The sequence below is a fragment of the Varroa jacobsoni genome, unplaced genomic scaffold, assembly GCF_002532875.2.
Source record: "Varroa jacobsoni isolate VJ856 unplaced genomic scaffold, vjacob_1.0 scaffold_45, whole genome shotgun sequence".
Taxonomy (NCBI): domain Eukaryota; kingdom Metazoa; phylum Arthropoda; class Arachnida; order Mesostigmata; family Varroidae; genus Varroa; species Varroa jacobsoni.
This window is the reverse complement of record NW_019212947.1, coordinates 97,634-114,649: the sequence shown is the minus strand read 5'-3', so window position 1 is coordinate 114,649 and position 17,016 is coordinate 97,634. Positions and strand designations below refer to the sequence as shown.

The following is a 17,016-nucleotide window of genomic DNA, read 5'->3' as shown; positions in this document are numbered from 1 at the left end:
AGGTCTGCTCTAATTATCCTTTTAGCACAATTCTGAATCGAAGATCAATTTACTAATTATTAGAAAGATTAAGGAAAATACTAAGACCTGTAGGCCATGTTTCGCTGTTTGAGGTTGTGAAAGCCTAATGGGCCATATCCATACAGTTAAAACAGACCCAGTACGGCTAACCAACTCTTTCTGAGTTGGTGTGCACTAATGAACCTCATAAAAAAAATATCCTCGTTCGCTTTTGTAACACACTTTGTTTCTTAACAGGTTTTACGTTCGGCATTCCCGACAGCGTATTGGGACTTACTTTTCTGTCAGTTTCGGTCACACTTCCCGACGTTATGGCCGCCGTTCTCGTCGTACGTAAAGGCTACGGAGACATGGCCGTATGCTATATTTTAGGAACAAACATTTTTGAAGTGTTGGTCGGTCTTGGGTTTCCTTGGTTCATTCAGACTATTCTCATCAAACCTGGCACCACCGTTGAATTACAGAGTTCAGGTGAGGATAAGCTCGAATATTTTGAGGACGAGATATAATGAAATAATAATGGTAGAAATTCAAAAGGCTGCGCTGCTGGGGGTTATGTCTATGGACCTATTTGCCACTGACTTGATATCCTATCTAGTTCAAAATCTTTCTTACATTTGACTGTTGTTTTTGTTCATGCCTGTACCACCTTTAGGTCTGATTTACTCAACAGCCTGCGTACTTTTCACTGTTTTCCTCGTGCCAGCTTTGACGTATGCTACCCGTTGGAAAATGAACAGGACATACGGTGTAATCCTTCTTCTGTGGTATCTTATTTTTATGGTTATCTCGTGTATGTATCAGCTCAACGTTTTCGACGATTCCAACCCTCCCTCGTGCGGCAGTGACTATTGAGCGAAAACCGTCATGCCCATGTCATTTTGCATAGAGGAATCAACACACAGAATATTGTTCTGTTGGATGTTGATGGTAAAACCTACAGCCGACATGTTACCATTTTGTTAGTGTAACCAAGCTAGCATGCACAATAGTCTCGAGAGATTCGCGCCCTCTGAGTGAATAACACATATGTGTAGAATTGTGCAAGTAACGTGATCAACAACCTTCAACGTGGCTTTTTGAAGCGAGCTCCGAATGCGCAGTAGCTAGTCCTACAACGTACTGGCCCCCGGTGATGCGCTCGTGGATCATAATTTGATTTACCGTTAAAACGAAAAAAGTTTTAACGGGGAAATTTTAAATGTAAAATTGTATCAGATACAAAATAAACGCGGTTCATTTACGACATGATGAAAATAAAAGGTTTAACGGAGATTATAGGACTACCTACATACGACAAAAATTCAGTTGAACAAAAGTTTTACAGGTTCTACCTTTTCCGTAGAACTGCAAGGAACACTTAATGGAAGTGCGTTTGTAATGAAGCGATTTAGCTGGCTAGTCCTAACAGTCAATACGGAATAATAAACGAAGTCAATAGGGTTTTCTGAAAGAAGGAAAGTGAAGACAACAGCAAGGCCGCATATTTCCTTTTCGTCGCTCTCACCTTGAAAAGAGTTCATTTAGCGGGGTTATGGTGTGTGCAGTCACTGCAATTTGTTTGTGTTGAGGAAACTAGAATGTGTGATTCAATGTTTTAAAACAACAAAATTTGATTATAATTATTATTTTAAGCTGATTGTGATGTGCTAGTTGTGAATATGTGCTCTTCGAAGCGGCCGAGTACACTTTTAAAGAAGAAAACTACAACAAAACATACTGGGTGATCCAATCGGATGATAGATTTTGCCGACACAAGAATCAATACAATGATTACTCTGTTTTCTTACACTAAGTAAAAAATGACTGAATAAAAGTAATAATACAACGAAGGCAGATACGTGAAGGGAAACAGACAGTGAGCCTTATACCGGTCACAAAAAAAAGAAACACAAAATGTCTAAATTATTTTGGTAGTACAATATGAATGTGATGTGATTCCATTCTGCTGGACGGGGCGACTAATATCCTAATCAACTAGATCAAAACGTACAATCTTTGTAGATTTTAGACCTACTTCTAGTTGGAAAGCGCGAATATCTACCAGTCCTGTTACAACGTGGATATAATTACGACAGTAACAACAATAACAGTAAAGGTAATATATTAATACAAACGATGCTCGTTTTAAATGTAATAGGACCAAGATGAGTGAATGACACAATGAAGTGGTGCTGCGACCAGCCATTGTACAGAAAGTCATTAAATAACGGATCTATATCAAAAGCTTTATACAGCAGTAGAAATCGATATAGAAAAAGGTTATAATAATAAGAAAAAGCAGATAAATAATGATAACTAATATTATAAGAAGCGGATTTTTTTTCCCCAGTAAGTTTAACATATGTACATTTGCACAGAGTTATTGCATTTACTTATTGACGTTATCTGTCTTCATGGCAAGCAACTATTACATTCTTCGGAATCACCTGTGCCGCCAAGCGTGCCTTGTTAACATGTTGTCTAAATGACTAGAGTTCGTGCAATTTACTTTCAACTATTATATAATTCTTTATTATTTTAAAGCATACTCACGAAAATAAATCTACGTTTTGTTTGACGTTTTAAAGTCAGATGCGCGTGCCTTCTTGAACAGATATCGAGTTAGTAAGTATTATACTGTCAGTGGTTATAGTTTATAATAGTTGATAATAATATTTAGCCCATCGATTGGTTGTCATGCAGAATTTTGTAACGCTAATTGAATATGTCAGCATCTACAGGACACTATTCCACAGTGTGGCGGGTAGAATTTTCAAGTGTTCATCAAACATCTGGTAGCCAGCCCACATCACCAACGTGACCAGCAAAGGCAAATCAGTGTTCATTAACATACGTTGCTAAAAGTATAAGCCACACAGCAGACTTTTAGCTCGCTTTGTTCTTGAAGAAGACTTCTCTTTGTTACGTCAGTTCGTTAGTGGTCGACAGATCGAGCTCGTTTTGTATGCTTCTAGCCTAAAAATACACAGCTCGTTGACGTAGATATATCTAAGCAGCAACTGGTGTAGTGTTTAACCACAATACCGGACCAAAACTTCGACACATTCATTTTAGGTTAGGTTGTGCTTCAAGCGTCCAAGAGGCGACGACAAGGCAGGTTTTATAAACTAGTTTTACACACGGTAAGTCTTTAAATCTATATAGCAGCGCTTCGTTTGTGGAATAATTTTTGGAATTTTGGAAAGTTTGGAAAATAATTTTTGGAATTATTGGTAAAGGAATGCATGTAGAGGCTGCGGGTTTACGAGGTCGAGCGTGCGTACCTCATAGCAGTAGTGCATATACTTTAAGTTGCTATTCTATCTTCATTCGAGCAACTAAAGGACTTATCTCAAAAAAAAAGCAGCATTGCCTTCATCTGATGCCGCTCGCATTGACTATGGGGGTCATTCGGATTTAAGCTCACTTTTGTAAAACCTACTCGCTGAAGGGCGTCATTGATGCCTGTTGAAACCTGTATAAAACCACCAATACTTTTATCACGTTTATGTTAAATACAATGTGATACATTTTTTCCGCATAAAACTATACGCAATAATGCATAATACTCATTGTTTGAATCAGTTGGATTAGGCGCATGTTCCCTTGATGCCAACTTACCATCGTCAAGTTGCATCTTATTTGTTATGAAATAGCTAGTGACTCGAGACATTTTCAAACCTTAAGTGATTCAAATCGAGTATATTAAAGAAATAGCTATATGGAACGTCCACCGTGATATGCAGACATTAATGCAAGCATGGATGTACAGTTTATATATACAGTTATTATATACAGTTTAACATAGAACCTTATTATTATTTAATTAAACATTCAAATTAATATTGTAAATGAAGCGGATACTTAGTAAGTTTTGTATGTCGAATATACAAAATATAGCAAAGACATTGCTATAATTAGAAAATACAGTTTTTGATTTTAATGCCTTTGTTGTTTCTATTTCTGCGTATGTCTGCATATGGTATTTGGCAATCAGTCTCCTTTTGAAATTTCTGCAGCCTTCATTTGTTGGAACGTCTTCTAGTAATTTGTAAAATGAGCAGGCAATACTTTATAAGCTCTTCCACTTACAGTAGAAAATGCTGTTCCATATAGCAAAGGAAATCAAACAGAACACGAACAGCTTTAGAGGTAATGTGTCTGAGTTGACGTGCTTTGAACATCAGTGAATATTTGTATAGTCTGAAATGCTCCGGGAACGTGCGCGTATTCACGCTGACTGGTAGATTACGCCAGAACAGTAAAAACGCTCTATGCATTCTTGAACTGGCTTAGATCCAAGGCTGATCTCCTTAGGGTTAAAACTGTTTTTCTATTCTAACTGTAGCAAAAAGAAAGTTTGCTTGACAAAAAGGAGGTCTTGACCATCGATCGTTGTGCCATGGCCTTTTTTCGTGGCCGTGGCTCCGCCTGCGTCTTCAAGTCCCACCTACCGTTCCTTCCTCTCAACGGAGACGGCTGGAAGAGCAAACAAAAGTCGACCTCGATGAGGACTAACAAAAACTTCGATTCAGACTATATCGACGAGACCCTTATTTGAGCCACTTCACGTTACAGTGACGCTCATAAAACCATAAAACAAATTGTATAAGCGGAAGCCGCTATGGATTTTGGGGTAAAGCCGACACACGTTTTCATTTTTTCACTGATTTTATTCGGAGCCTGGCAGACACAAGAAGTCCAAACTGAACCTTCATTAGCTCAAACGTCAGCCGTGAAAACAAATTTAACATCGGACTCGCCTGTTGTCAATGTGAAAAAAGCTAACGAAAGATCCTTATCGAAGTCACGACTATTGCCGACGATGCCTGAAAATTCAACTCGAACTTAACCCAGGTACGTACTTACGTTTGTTTGTAACCTTCAGTTTTCACAGCTACTTAATAAAATAAATTTTGTTAAATGTATGTTGCCCTCATTATCATGCGGTGTTTCAATACTGAGCACAATTATTATTGTACTAAACTCTAATGCTAGCGCGAGAGTAACCATCACTCAAACTACCCTATTGTTTGGGGTAATTACACCCTCTTGTCGAAGGAGTCTTTAGGAAGAGATAACATCTCCAAGATTCCCTGGATCGTGCCTTTAAAGAAAAACAAACAAAAATTATTAAAGAAAATCCCGAGTTTGCACACTTGCACACAAATTGACACCGACATCATAGAAGTAACAGCAATGAAGCACAAAACAAACATATATTATATCATCCGTAAAGCAAACTGCAATGTAAAGGTAGCTAGCATGTATTGTGTGGGCTGTGCGTGCCCAAGAGGGGCATTAATAGCGTGTTGTATTTCATAATTTTTTCATATAGTTAAATCTGTCATTTAAACAAGTTAAAGTTAATTCAAAAGACTTCTAGTCTGCGTTTTTTTATACGTTTTTCCGTCATTTATTTTAAGCCTATAGACACACGCGATACGTGAAATAATATTCTAGTACATAGAGCTTAAAAGAAAGTATGTTATAATAAGCCAATTTATTTTATCGATCGAGAGGACTGTAAAATGAAAATAAGTTTCACTTTAGGTCTATATATAATCTACTTAGTCCGTTTTGAAATGTATTACCGAAGGAAGCACCAAATATCATTAGGTAGAATATCCATTTTTAAAAGATTAAGTAAATCCTTATATATATTTGAGCGAGTTTGAATGGGATGGCATCTTCAAATAAATTTTTCCATTTGTCGTTTATCCTAACCTCTTTCCAAACCAAATGGATTGCTATCGGAGGTCCTGTTGACTGTTCCCTTTGGGTATAGGGTATCGGTACGATAATTTTGAATGCCGGCAGAAATTACAATAGACTGCGTTCTTAAGATTTCGAATCATTTGACCTGAATACACAAACGCATTAATTTTATAATGCAAATATTAAAAAAAGTACCACTTGTGCACCGTAATTCGGACTGAAACTTTTAATATAAAAATAGTAAGTAAATCCGTCCGGAATAAATCTTTGGATTGAAAGTTGAAAACTTTAACTCTACTTGTATACACCTGACAGATAAAATTGCAATAACAAAATTAAACAATTCGCTATCAGTGTTAAGTGTACTATTCAGCAATTTCTATTATCGTAAGGGTCTTTACGAAGCTCTTAAAAGTTCAGTTATGAGAGTTTCCATAACATTTAACCATTTGCGTTTCTTTGAAAATATCGGATCATTATATTAGTTGCGCTTAATTTCCTAAATAAGTAAAATAAATAAAAAAGTCCTCTTTTGCATTAGCCGTTGTTAGCGATGGCCCTTGTCCATCTTTCAGACAGCTTTTCAATTCTAAGTTCGACGAGTCAATATCATAATTTGCGATAAACTAGTCAAAATAGTTTTTTGCACTTTCCAAAGATGCACGATCCTTTCTATTAAAGGATCTTAGCAAAAATCGGAAAAGGTCGTGATCGGGAAGAACAAAGTCTCGACTCTGAGTAAGTGATGCAATCCCATTTAAATTCACTCATGTTTATTTTTTTGGCTTGTCACTAGAGACAGCTAAGATTTGATTTTTCTTGGATGCTCTGCCTTTAACCGCACAGCTATTTATAGCGGTCAATTGGGGTAATGCTTCGGTTGCCTAAGGGAAGTTTCTAGAAAAGCGATCTCCAAAAACTCCACTAAATTCACAACAGTACCTTTGTTAATAAGATCCGGTTTTAGCTCTTGCCTAAAGGGAACCTTTACACTTTAATCGCCTCAACCTGCCTTGAGTGACGTTATGATAACTTACCCTTTTTCATCGCTCGTCACTGCCATTTTTGCCAGAAGAGACTTATCCTCGTCAAATTTCAGAAGATGGTCGGTCGTGAGAGCTCTGTTGATCTACTGATGATTGGCCAACTTTGGATAAATTGATTGGCTCGATTGACTTAATCGTTGCCTATTAGATACTTTTTACACTTTGATGGAGGCTCAAATGTAGCTTCTTCAATGTCGGACCTTTTACAGGCTCCATGCAACCTAGACTCTTTTTCTTGATTTGGATTGCATTTAGCCTTTTACAGAAACAAAGCACCAAAGTTGACCTTAGATACAATTTTAGCATTTCTATATTTGGAAGCTTGTGTCATTTAATTGAAATATACAACAAATCGGAAATGGCGCCAAGCGAGAGCTGAAAGGCGGAAATAGTGTACCGCTTCCAGAACGAACGTATGTTAAGAACACGAAGTATCAATTCATCTATGGATAGAACAAAGCGATAGGGTTCAATAGACGAAACTATTAAGATTAAACCCTATGAATTGCTTGAGAACTTTATTTACTCTATAGATAAACGTTTTAATTCAGTCGGTTCGTGCTACATCTGAGGACTGACCTGTAAACTGTCGACATCGAAAATACATAGAAAGTGAAATTATGTCTTATTTTATTAATAGTTCTCCATGAAATTTTGAAACATCAAAAAATTAAATGTTAGAAAATATTTTATCTAGGGTATATATTCAACTAGAACTAAATTTACATTATCTATCTTAAGCTTTGTCAATTGCGGTTTTTGAATTTTAATTGTCATAATAGGCTGCATGTGAATTACCAGTTAATAAGGAATTAGCGCAAGAAGACGCGGCTCTAACATCGACGACTCACATTTAACGGTACCTTCCCTCAAAGCCTTTACGGGATAGGCAACTTTAGTGAATTCATCGTCCTCGAAGATGATGTCGTTATTAAATCTGTTTATACGTATATGCTCTTAATTACAAGCTCACTTCGTAAAGAGGAAAAGCAGGATACATTAATACAACCTGTTGGCTACAGTTCATACTCTAGCAATCTTATTGTCGTCCATAATACTCATGTGCTCAACCTTCATAGGAGTCTTCATTCAGGATCCGACGTTGACTAGTCTTAGAGAAATCAACAAACATATGGAAATGCTTCACAATCGCTGTCAAATTTATGACCATCCGAATCTTAAAAAAAGACTTGGTTTGTAACTGTTTATTTTCCCTTTACCTTTAGTTAACTGAACAAGGCTGTTAATATCAAGTTGTTTGTCTGTATAAGACTCGCTGCTATCAGCTAGCTTAATTTTTATACAAAAGAAAACGTCATACTTTATGGCACAACTATAAAAGCAGCATTAGGTTTCTCAGTTGTGTCGCTTACCATTATTTGACCATCTTCATAATCCACCTGGTTAGAGATTAGGTTACACTTGTGACGCCAATAGGAATTTTGACTCAAGCTTGATTGATTGGATCTCTCAAGGAAAATGCTTATCTACTTTCTGAGATAATAACGAATCAAATTGTTTTTCTTGTTAGTTCATTGTTGACACGGAACCTGAGAATGTCGTAAAATCATTTTTGGTGCGCGACGTGAATTGCTACTGTCCCGTAACCGTGGAAAGCCCAGCGAAAAAATCGAACAAAATATAAAATACTCCAGGAAGAGATCTCAATAATAATAAGAAGGAACTGCAAACTTTTTGTGCCAAAAGAGTTCACAGAATTACCATTTAGACTACAATTAAAATCCTGCACTCGAGTTCGATTATGCGGAGCGATCGATTAACTTGACATTATATTACTTTTTAAGTGATCTAATACTAACTAAGTAACTATTGCGAATTCTCCATCCGATACTGCAGTTCAACTTCAACTATTTCAGTCAGTTGGCTTTTACCGAGAAACGTAAGTAGACCTACGCCCCACTTTCGATTACGGCGATACTTCAGTTACTCGAATATAAGCAGCCTATCCTCATAGATTTCCCGCACACGCTTTAGAATTTGCTTTGACTGGCTGGTAGCGAACGAGGAATTATTTTTGCAAAAAAAAATGCAATAAGTGAGTTAAATACTGTACGATGTATGGAGACTAAATTTTTAAATGCATCAGCTATTGCTAGAGGTATGGCAGCAAACGAAATCTATACATTTTCCGATCAGTAGGGCAGTGGTTAATATATACGTGCGGAATTTCAGTGCGGAAGATTAGTACAAAAATCAAAATTAGCATTTCATCATTACTGCGAATCAACCCCCATTACTAAGTCGAAACACTTACCTCATCACGTTCACGCCTGCATACTGTCGCCGTTTGAATCTGGATGCAGGGACAACAAGGCTCGCTCTTAGAGTCCGCGTGTCTAACTACGTCGCTGGTATCGCTCCTTTGTTAGCGGACCTTGGCCCGCTAGAGGGATACCATCATACTCATTGAGGAACCCAACGGCAGATTTCGATTTAGACAACCTGTTTTCGTATATTTTCTCCCATGAAGCAGACCTAACTATGGCTATTTTAGACTAACACGACTAGCAAGTGCCAGACTATACTGATTGGCTGATGTATTGATAAACAAGATTTATACGGGAAACTTTAGAATTAACGAACAACCAACGTCAAGGACAGTTTCGTTATGTTTAATTGAGAACTTTGGCATTGTCTCATTGCTTTTTGCTGTACGGCTTGTCTGACATGAAGCTGAATACCCCATAAGAATATACGTACTGAATTAATCTTGTAGTGTTTACGTGTGAACATACAATTGCTTTTTAAGTAAAACTGATATTACTTATTTTCAGCGATCATGTATAGACTCAAATGTATTAAAGCTGTTTGAGAGATAATATACAAACACTGAATATACGATAATTACTTACAACTTTCACGTGTGTTCAACAAGTGGCGCAACTCCGTGCGCCCACTAACTTGAATTTAAGTGTACATTTCTTTGAATGCGTTGCCATGATTTCTATGAACTAAGAAACATACAGCTACGATGGCTCAAATCTCAACGTTGGCGACCACCAAAAATAACGGCCAGGGTCTAAGTAGAGTAAGGAATTACGGAGAAGAAGAAATAACTATTAAGGTTAGCAACTGCTTGTTGGTTGCCACGCCGTTTAATATATTTGATGGAAAATTTCCAGACAAACCCAGCAAGATCAAGTTCAATTAGACTCCTAGAAATAGGCTGCACATTCTTTTAAAGACTGTGTATGTGCACAGTTCTGTCGCGTTCGGTCTTCGCTAATTTGTTTCTAAAATGTTCTTACTATTATGCCTGTCTTTCTCTAGATGAAAGCCATGTTCGAAAGCTGTACGTCCATCGAAGTCCGCCTCTTCCCAATACAGTTCCGTTGTGTTATTGAACCCTTGTCTGTCGGTAAACTGAATTTCTCACGGATATTATGAAAGCAATCCGGTACGTCCAGTCGCCTACAGAGATCTATAATGACGCCAATGGCATAGGCAAGGCATCATCACCGAGCGTGTGGTCAATATGGTTACATCGTTATAGGGTGCGTCTCAATGAAGAGTGTGCAAAACTTAAGCAGTACTGAAGCAAGCTTAAACATTAGTAAAAGTGCTTCATATTTGGTATCAGGCAATCAAGGTTTTCTTCACCGGTGACGGCAGAGAAAGCAGCGAAATTGATAGCCTCGATGGCACTTTCAAATCATAAAATAACTTTGCGGAAACTCTCCTACAAAAATGAGAGTCTTCACAGTGAGGAATTCCAGTACACGTCTAAATCTTTTGACATGCGGTGCTCCTAAAATAAATGACAGGAGAAAAACAATGGCTCAAACCAATGACAAGGCAATCTTAAACAAACTAACTGTATAGGCGCAAATGATGCGGAAGATATAAAACTTATTCACGTAATACATCTAGAAATTAGTTTGGTGAGAGAAAGAAAAAAAAAAGCAAAATGTCTTCTAGGAGAAATAAAATGTTACCAATGCCAGCCGGAAAGACGCGTGTAGACGATGCGTGGCTGCGAGGCTAAACACGTACACGTTATGGCTTTTGAAGCAGCTTCCTCAGAGTTTGAAAAAGATCGGGAAATACCTTCTATGTACAATCATCAAATAGAATATCTCTAGCAATTATAATGAGCTTAGTTGAGTACAACGCCTTTTCGATGTACTTCACATGATTTCAATGAAGTGGGAATACTTCGTGAAGGCCGACAATACTGTGTTAAATAGAGAGATCGAAGTAGGCTTACAGGTTGAGTCGCCATCCGGACATAAAGAAGCGATTTATCATTAGGTTGTGTTCGCTGAACTCTCGTCGAAATCGTTTACAGTGAAGAAAATAGCAGCCGAACTTCCTCATTGACTTGGCTAAGATTGATTTTTGTTAAATGGAGTTTTTATTTTACCGTGCAACAATAGTGGTAGGCCAATTCAGCCTATATAGAATCTCATACAAAAACTTCTCAGACGTATGAGATACGTTGTTAAACGGGTTAAGTAAAGCATACATCAAGTATATCCGTAACAGTAGGTCAACTACCTATGATAGTTCGATGGATTGAGACAAGTGAGTCACCTATATACAGTTTAGCATCATTCATACGGCCGTAAATAATCTATATTGCGACGATGACTCGTGCTTTAATGAACGCATATAAACATCTGTTAATGCTCGAACATTCTCTTAATTGTGAGCCTATTCTAGAATACTACCGTGGCCCATCAGTTCTCGTAACCCTTTTCTTTCAGAGAACCTATCACGAATAAGCTATTCGTACAGGCGCAGTTATCTACAAGAGTGTTTTAAATTTGTAAACAAATGTGCGGCCTTTTAAAACATCGGATCATACCAGTCCACAGCTGCCACCATCTCGAGCATGGTATTATATATTGTTACGATCTCCTACGTTTCCTAATCAGCTCTAGACGAAAAATAGTTACATAAAACATTTTATTTACGCCATTTGTAGATCGTAAACATTATATCTAATCAGGCAATTGCAGCATTCCAGAATAGCAGAGCTCCCTTTAGCTCTATTTTTTTTTATTATTTATTATATTATTTAGTTTATTAAAGTCTGGTTAATTTGTGGGAGTCATTCACTTTCGAATGCATAGCTATACGAAATATTCCAAAAAAATCTGACAGAAAAAAAAACTAAAGCAAACTAAAATGTTTACGACTAATCCGTGACAAACATGAAGTATTCCTCGTAAAAAATTGTATAAGTATTGAAAGGGAAAGGTCGGAGGCCTAAGAAATAAAAGCCACTCTAAAGGTATGGGAAAAAATGGGAGAACAGCCAATTTTTTTGTTGTTTCACAATGTCCGTTACTGTACATTACACACGGTAAAAATTTAAAGGCTTAAAAAAGCCAAAGCTTTTATAAACTGATTGTGGCCTTTTTGCGTCGTACTGCCTCATTTATTTCTGCTTAGCTAGATCTCACCTGAAAAAGCAAAGAAATTCGATTTATGCAAATTATTCGAAGTATTTTACTCGTAAATTTGCTCATAGATCGACTACTCGTTAGTAAGGGTGTATTGGATTTAGCATCATTTTAGAACACTATAACATGGCAGTGCTTCATAACTTTAGGAGAGTTTATAGTTTCTTGCACTGCGGATGATACTAATGACAAGGACGACATCCTCAAAGGAATGGGACCCGAAGGAAAGCTTCTCCTGCTTAATCCGAATGTATATATCCAGAAAATGTGCCCAGTAACTATGTTTGAACACTATTTTATGTGAAAATATGAGTGTACACAATTGAATCTGTTTTTTAAGAAGGTAAAAAATTTACCTTCTTTACCTTAAGAAGATTAATTATTCTCTTCCCTAACTATCTATAATCCTTTATTTAGAATTTTTAGGTATTTTGAGCATGTACAATACAGATTCGTTGGTCGACCGGTAATTATGTGCGATTGTGTGTATTATAAGTCAATATTATTGTAATAACGTTTTTAGCCTTGGTAAGTGTCCTACTGTGTGCATAAAAGGCAACAGTATAATGTATTTTTGAATTTAATTGATTTAAGGTGAAAGCAAAACCATGTTGCTAATATAAAAGGAAAATAAATACCTAACGAGAGGCCTTCCTTGTTGGTTAACACGGAAAAAAAAACCCTGTAACGAACAAACGCCAATATTTTTGTCAGTCATTCGCATAATATTGGTAAGGCGAGAAAAAGCCCAAATTTTCTTATGCTTAGCATACGATAAACCATATATATCATAAAAGTGTACTTATATATCAAATTTATTTATATACTAATTTCGGACTTATAATAAGCTCAAATATTCTGCAGTAATTTCTGTATATGTCCTGTTCATGTCTGGTTTTAGGTAACCATCATTGCCACATTGAGGAGATCCTGAGAGCCTACCGCACCCTGGCAGTTAACTTTGGCAAAATTGTTTTACCTAAAAAGAACCAGCGAGCCAGCCAGACTAAGCATCACTACGAAAGGAAATGATAGTACGTAGTTATATAGTGTTTTTTATTCCTCTGAATTTGCATTCATTGCTCGGTAAATGAACTAAACATTGTATATACATATATTTTAATTCTTGTCGCAGTAGGCTGGCGACCATCAAAGAAATCGCTAGCAATTGCGAGTGACGTAAGACCGTAAGGCATTGAAAGAAGCAACAGGGACACGGAGACAGGAGGCTCGGTCGAGTTAGCGACGCTATCTTGGACGAGGCAGACCAGACGTGTCATACGGAGAATAAGCGGCCATATACCATACGAAGTTGCCAGATTCGGACCGTGGCTCCGGTTACGTACTATAACGACGGACGAAAGCGGGATGGCGCCAGAACCGGTCGACGGTAGCGCGCAGCTACTAGGAGCTAACCAGCCGGAAATCGTTGTACTAGAAACACAAAATCACTCACGTACAGAGTTGTAGAGGGCGCAGCCGCGGGGGATGTGAGAATAGTGCGTGGGCGCAGGACGGTTGTCGGCAACAGCCGAAAACAGAAACAGCTGCGATCACATGAGCCACGACCTGATGTCGCTGCTAGTACCGGGAGTTGCCCCGAAGGTGCCAACACAATCAGGCTTCCAACTGGCCAACCCCTTGAAGCGAGCTTCCGTGTTCCAAACTAATCCTCAAATTTCGTGCTTCTTACCCATGTCCGAACTGACAGTTGTCAGTTGTCTTCGTTACGTATTATTCATTTAAAATGTGAAAGAAACGATAGAAAATATTTCTAATTACTGCTCTATTTCTGTGCTTACTTATTTATTTAGAACAGCTAAGTACGAACTTTTGCTCGATGTTTGCACAAAATTTCAGTAGTTTTATTTGTAACAATCACATCAAAAAAGGCATAAATGCAAAAGATATTGAAGATCAAAGCCTTTGACGGAAGAAGTAAACAGGAAATTATCGTAAGAACTTGAACTGTGTATATTCGTTCGAACTATTATTGTACCAGGTATTGAAATAACCTACTTCTTGGATTGCATCAATAGGAAACGTTAAGCAATATGAACGTGTGCGGTCCACCCACGAATTACGAAATGCATAGTTATAAAATGATTAGTTCGGTTCCGAGGCTTCAACACGTCACCGATTGGGATGTTAGATCCGGTTTTTACTTGAACATAAAGGTGGCATATTTAAAGTATCGTGATTTTATTAAAATACGCTGCTTTATAATCTCCCATAAACATTAAACAATTCTTATAAACAAACTATAGAATTTAATACGTATTTTCTTTAGTCGCAGCTAATAGCCGAGCGTAGAAACGTATCTCTACACTTCTACGAAGGTTATATCTCTGTTATCTGAAGTGTTCGACGTAAGTTCGAAAGATCGCAAAACCCCTTGCAGGAAATAAAATGTCAGCAGGAAGGTGGAGATCAACGTAGATTTCGTATAACAGTGCTACTTCGGAAAAGATCCGATCGCCTGGGGACACGTTCCATAATCTTTCTTTGAATACCTTCCTTGTACATCCTTGACCAGACGTAAGGGGTCCCGGGGCAGAATTCTCGGAAGAACAAAGGCGATACATATTCTTTCATAAAATCTTTGAGCTTGATTGTAAACCGCCGAAAAATCATCTTAAAAATCTTGCTTGTCAATTAAATCAGATCTATTATGTGACTGTCAGCGGTTGGACTTCGACTAGAACATGAAAACCACGAAATATTATATTTCAATTATATGAGTCACTAGGTGTACGGGCAATAACTATAACAACATAAGGATAACAAGCATATAAACAATATAACATTAACAGGTATAACAAGTGACACTAAAAACCATTTGTTGATATCTACCTGCCATCATATTTAGGCTAGCTAGGCATGACTGAGTTCGCAAATTGGAACCTACTAGCATAGCCAGCAATCTGAATAAACATGTAGATTTTCCAATAATTTTTAGGGGATGCTACCAGTTATTATTGTTGTCAATGTATTATAAATATAGGGGAAGGTGGCAAAATTCCATGGCGCTTTGAATGAGCCAATTTAAACATCACTGGCTGACCGATTCACAATAGTACCGATTCGGTGAATCGGCATTGATCTTGTCAACTTTATGCTTGGGCACCCCTGATCCATAAAGCTTTTACATTAACATTGTCTGGTTGACCTGATTATTGACGCGGAAGGAATTAGAATGCTCTGTGTGTAAAACTCCAATATATGTTCTTGTGTGGCTTCTTCTTCTACTTTAGTTCATCGTGACTAACCGGAAATATATGATTTTTCACTGGAGGCATATTAAACCTGTTTACCAGTATGAAATATCACTATGAAATAAGCCAGGGGCTATTACATGTGCCCTTAAGTACTAAAAATGTTATGCTTTAACGAGGCACCTAAATTCTACAGAGATCTTCTATCGCACTTTAAAGGAGGTTTCGGCATAAACATTGTTGTACGCGTTGGGTTTTACCATGTGAGTTAAATACATGATGCAATATGTTGCACAATTATAGAGTTCACTAGGAAAAGCCCAAGACTGAGCAAATCAATGAAGAAGGTTAATAACAGTGCCACCTTACGTCAACTTGTCTACCAAACTTCCATTATATCGGATGGGCTGGTAAAGTTGGAACCGTTTTTTCCTGTGCGATGTGCGGACATATGGAAAATCGGTGTTTAATTTGGTGATATACTATTTTACGGGTAGGAAATAGAAGGAAAGTCTCGGTACTTACAAGCCAAGAGGAATTTAGACTGCTAAAGTCCAAATTGGTATTCAATATTATAGGCTTTTACCTTTCTTTACCTTCCTTTGACGGAACCTTGTGATAATGTCTCTAAGATCTGTCACAGAATGGGTCAAAATTCGCCAGAGGGCTGGAATCAGCTAGAGCAAGTTTTTTTTTTTTTTACTGCCTACGTCATCGGAACTTTTTATGCTACTATTGGCCAATTATTAATGCGTATTTTCATGATCGTCCAATACCAGATATAAGAAGATTGTTACTTTGTGTACCATGCGAAAACTCAGCTCTGTATGGAGTTTCTATTCTGCTTTCCACATTTTTCAACTTTTCTGAGCATAAACTGATATAAATCATTGACAAGTGCTTCTAGTTTATTTTTAAGGAACGTATTACTATTCATGTACGGTTAAGTCTAGCAGGATAATGTCTACCTAGAATAGACAGATGATAAGTACGTTATTACCGTAGTAGCAATGAAACCAAAAATATAAAAGAAGTCTAATAGTTGTTTGCTTACTTGTGCCAAGTGTAGAAAAGCTGTATATTCATTAATTACAAATCCAACATCTTCAAACTGCACTATTCACCAGTAACTATGATCAAGTACGGAAAGGACCAGTATGGCCATAATACGAATAAAAAGAAAGTAAACGGGACCCTTGGACAGAGACATGATCCATGTGTTTGCCTGTCACCTTAATTTCACGTGTGTGATTTTTTTGGAGATCTATTAATGATGTAGGTCAAATCTAGCAGGTTTCAGTCCCTACAGCCTGCGCGTGAAGCATTTCATCTTTCCGTTGTTTGTCTTGATTGGTCAATAAATTTTAATATGCACGCTCTCGTTTTACCGAGGTTCCTTATTTTTTTGCGTAAAATCAAATGGGTCGTTTCGCCCGAACCCGAGCCAGGTATGGCTGATCACAACGGTAACTTCGCCCGTGGTATTATGGCAGCAGAAAATCGACGTTGGCCTCTATCCGTTCATCATTACGAAACAACGTTGACGTCTGGACTATCGGCACTGAGGGGACCTATGTACGGTTTTTGATAATGTGGCCACATATC

The 17,016-nt window shown here is 37.6% G+C and overlaps 1 protein-coding gene and 1 long non-coding RNA gene across 4 annotated transcripts in view; both read left to right on the top strand.

The window, feature by feature from the left end:
* The window catches only part of LOC111260680 (sodium/potassium/calcium exchanger 5), a 17,500-nt gene extending 14,906 nt beyond the window's left edge, over positions 1-2,594 (top strand). For all 3 annotated transcript variants that reach the window (XM_022833610.2, XM_022833628.2, XM_022833618.2), the window contains 2 exons: positions 259-492; positions 677-2,594. In XM_022833610.2, coding sequence (XP_022689345.1) covers positions 259-492; positions 677-876 — 434 coding nt within the window. In that variant the 3' untranslated portion in view covers positions 877-2,594. The remainder of the gene's footprint in view (positions 1-258; positions 493-676) is intronic.
* A 1,548-nt stretch (positions 2,595-4,142) lies between these two features.
* On the top strand, positions 4,143-15,124 carry LOC111260657 (uncharacterized). Its single transcript, XR_002680471.2, has 3 exons — positions 4,143-4,860; positions 13,098-13,230; positions 13,335-15,124. It is a non-coding gene; the product is annotated as an uncharacterized LOC111260657 (long non-coding RNA).
* Positions 15,125-17,016: the final 1,892 nt, after the last annotated feature.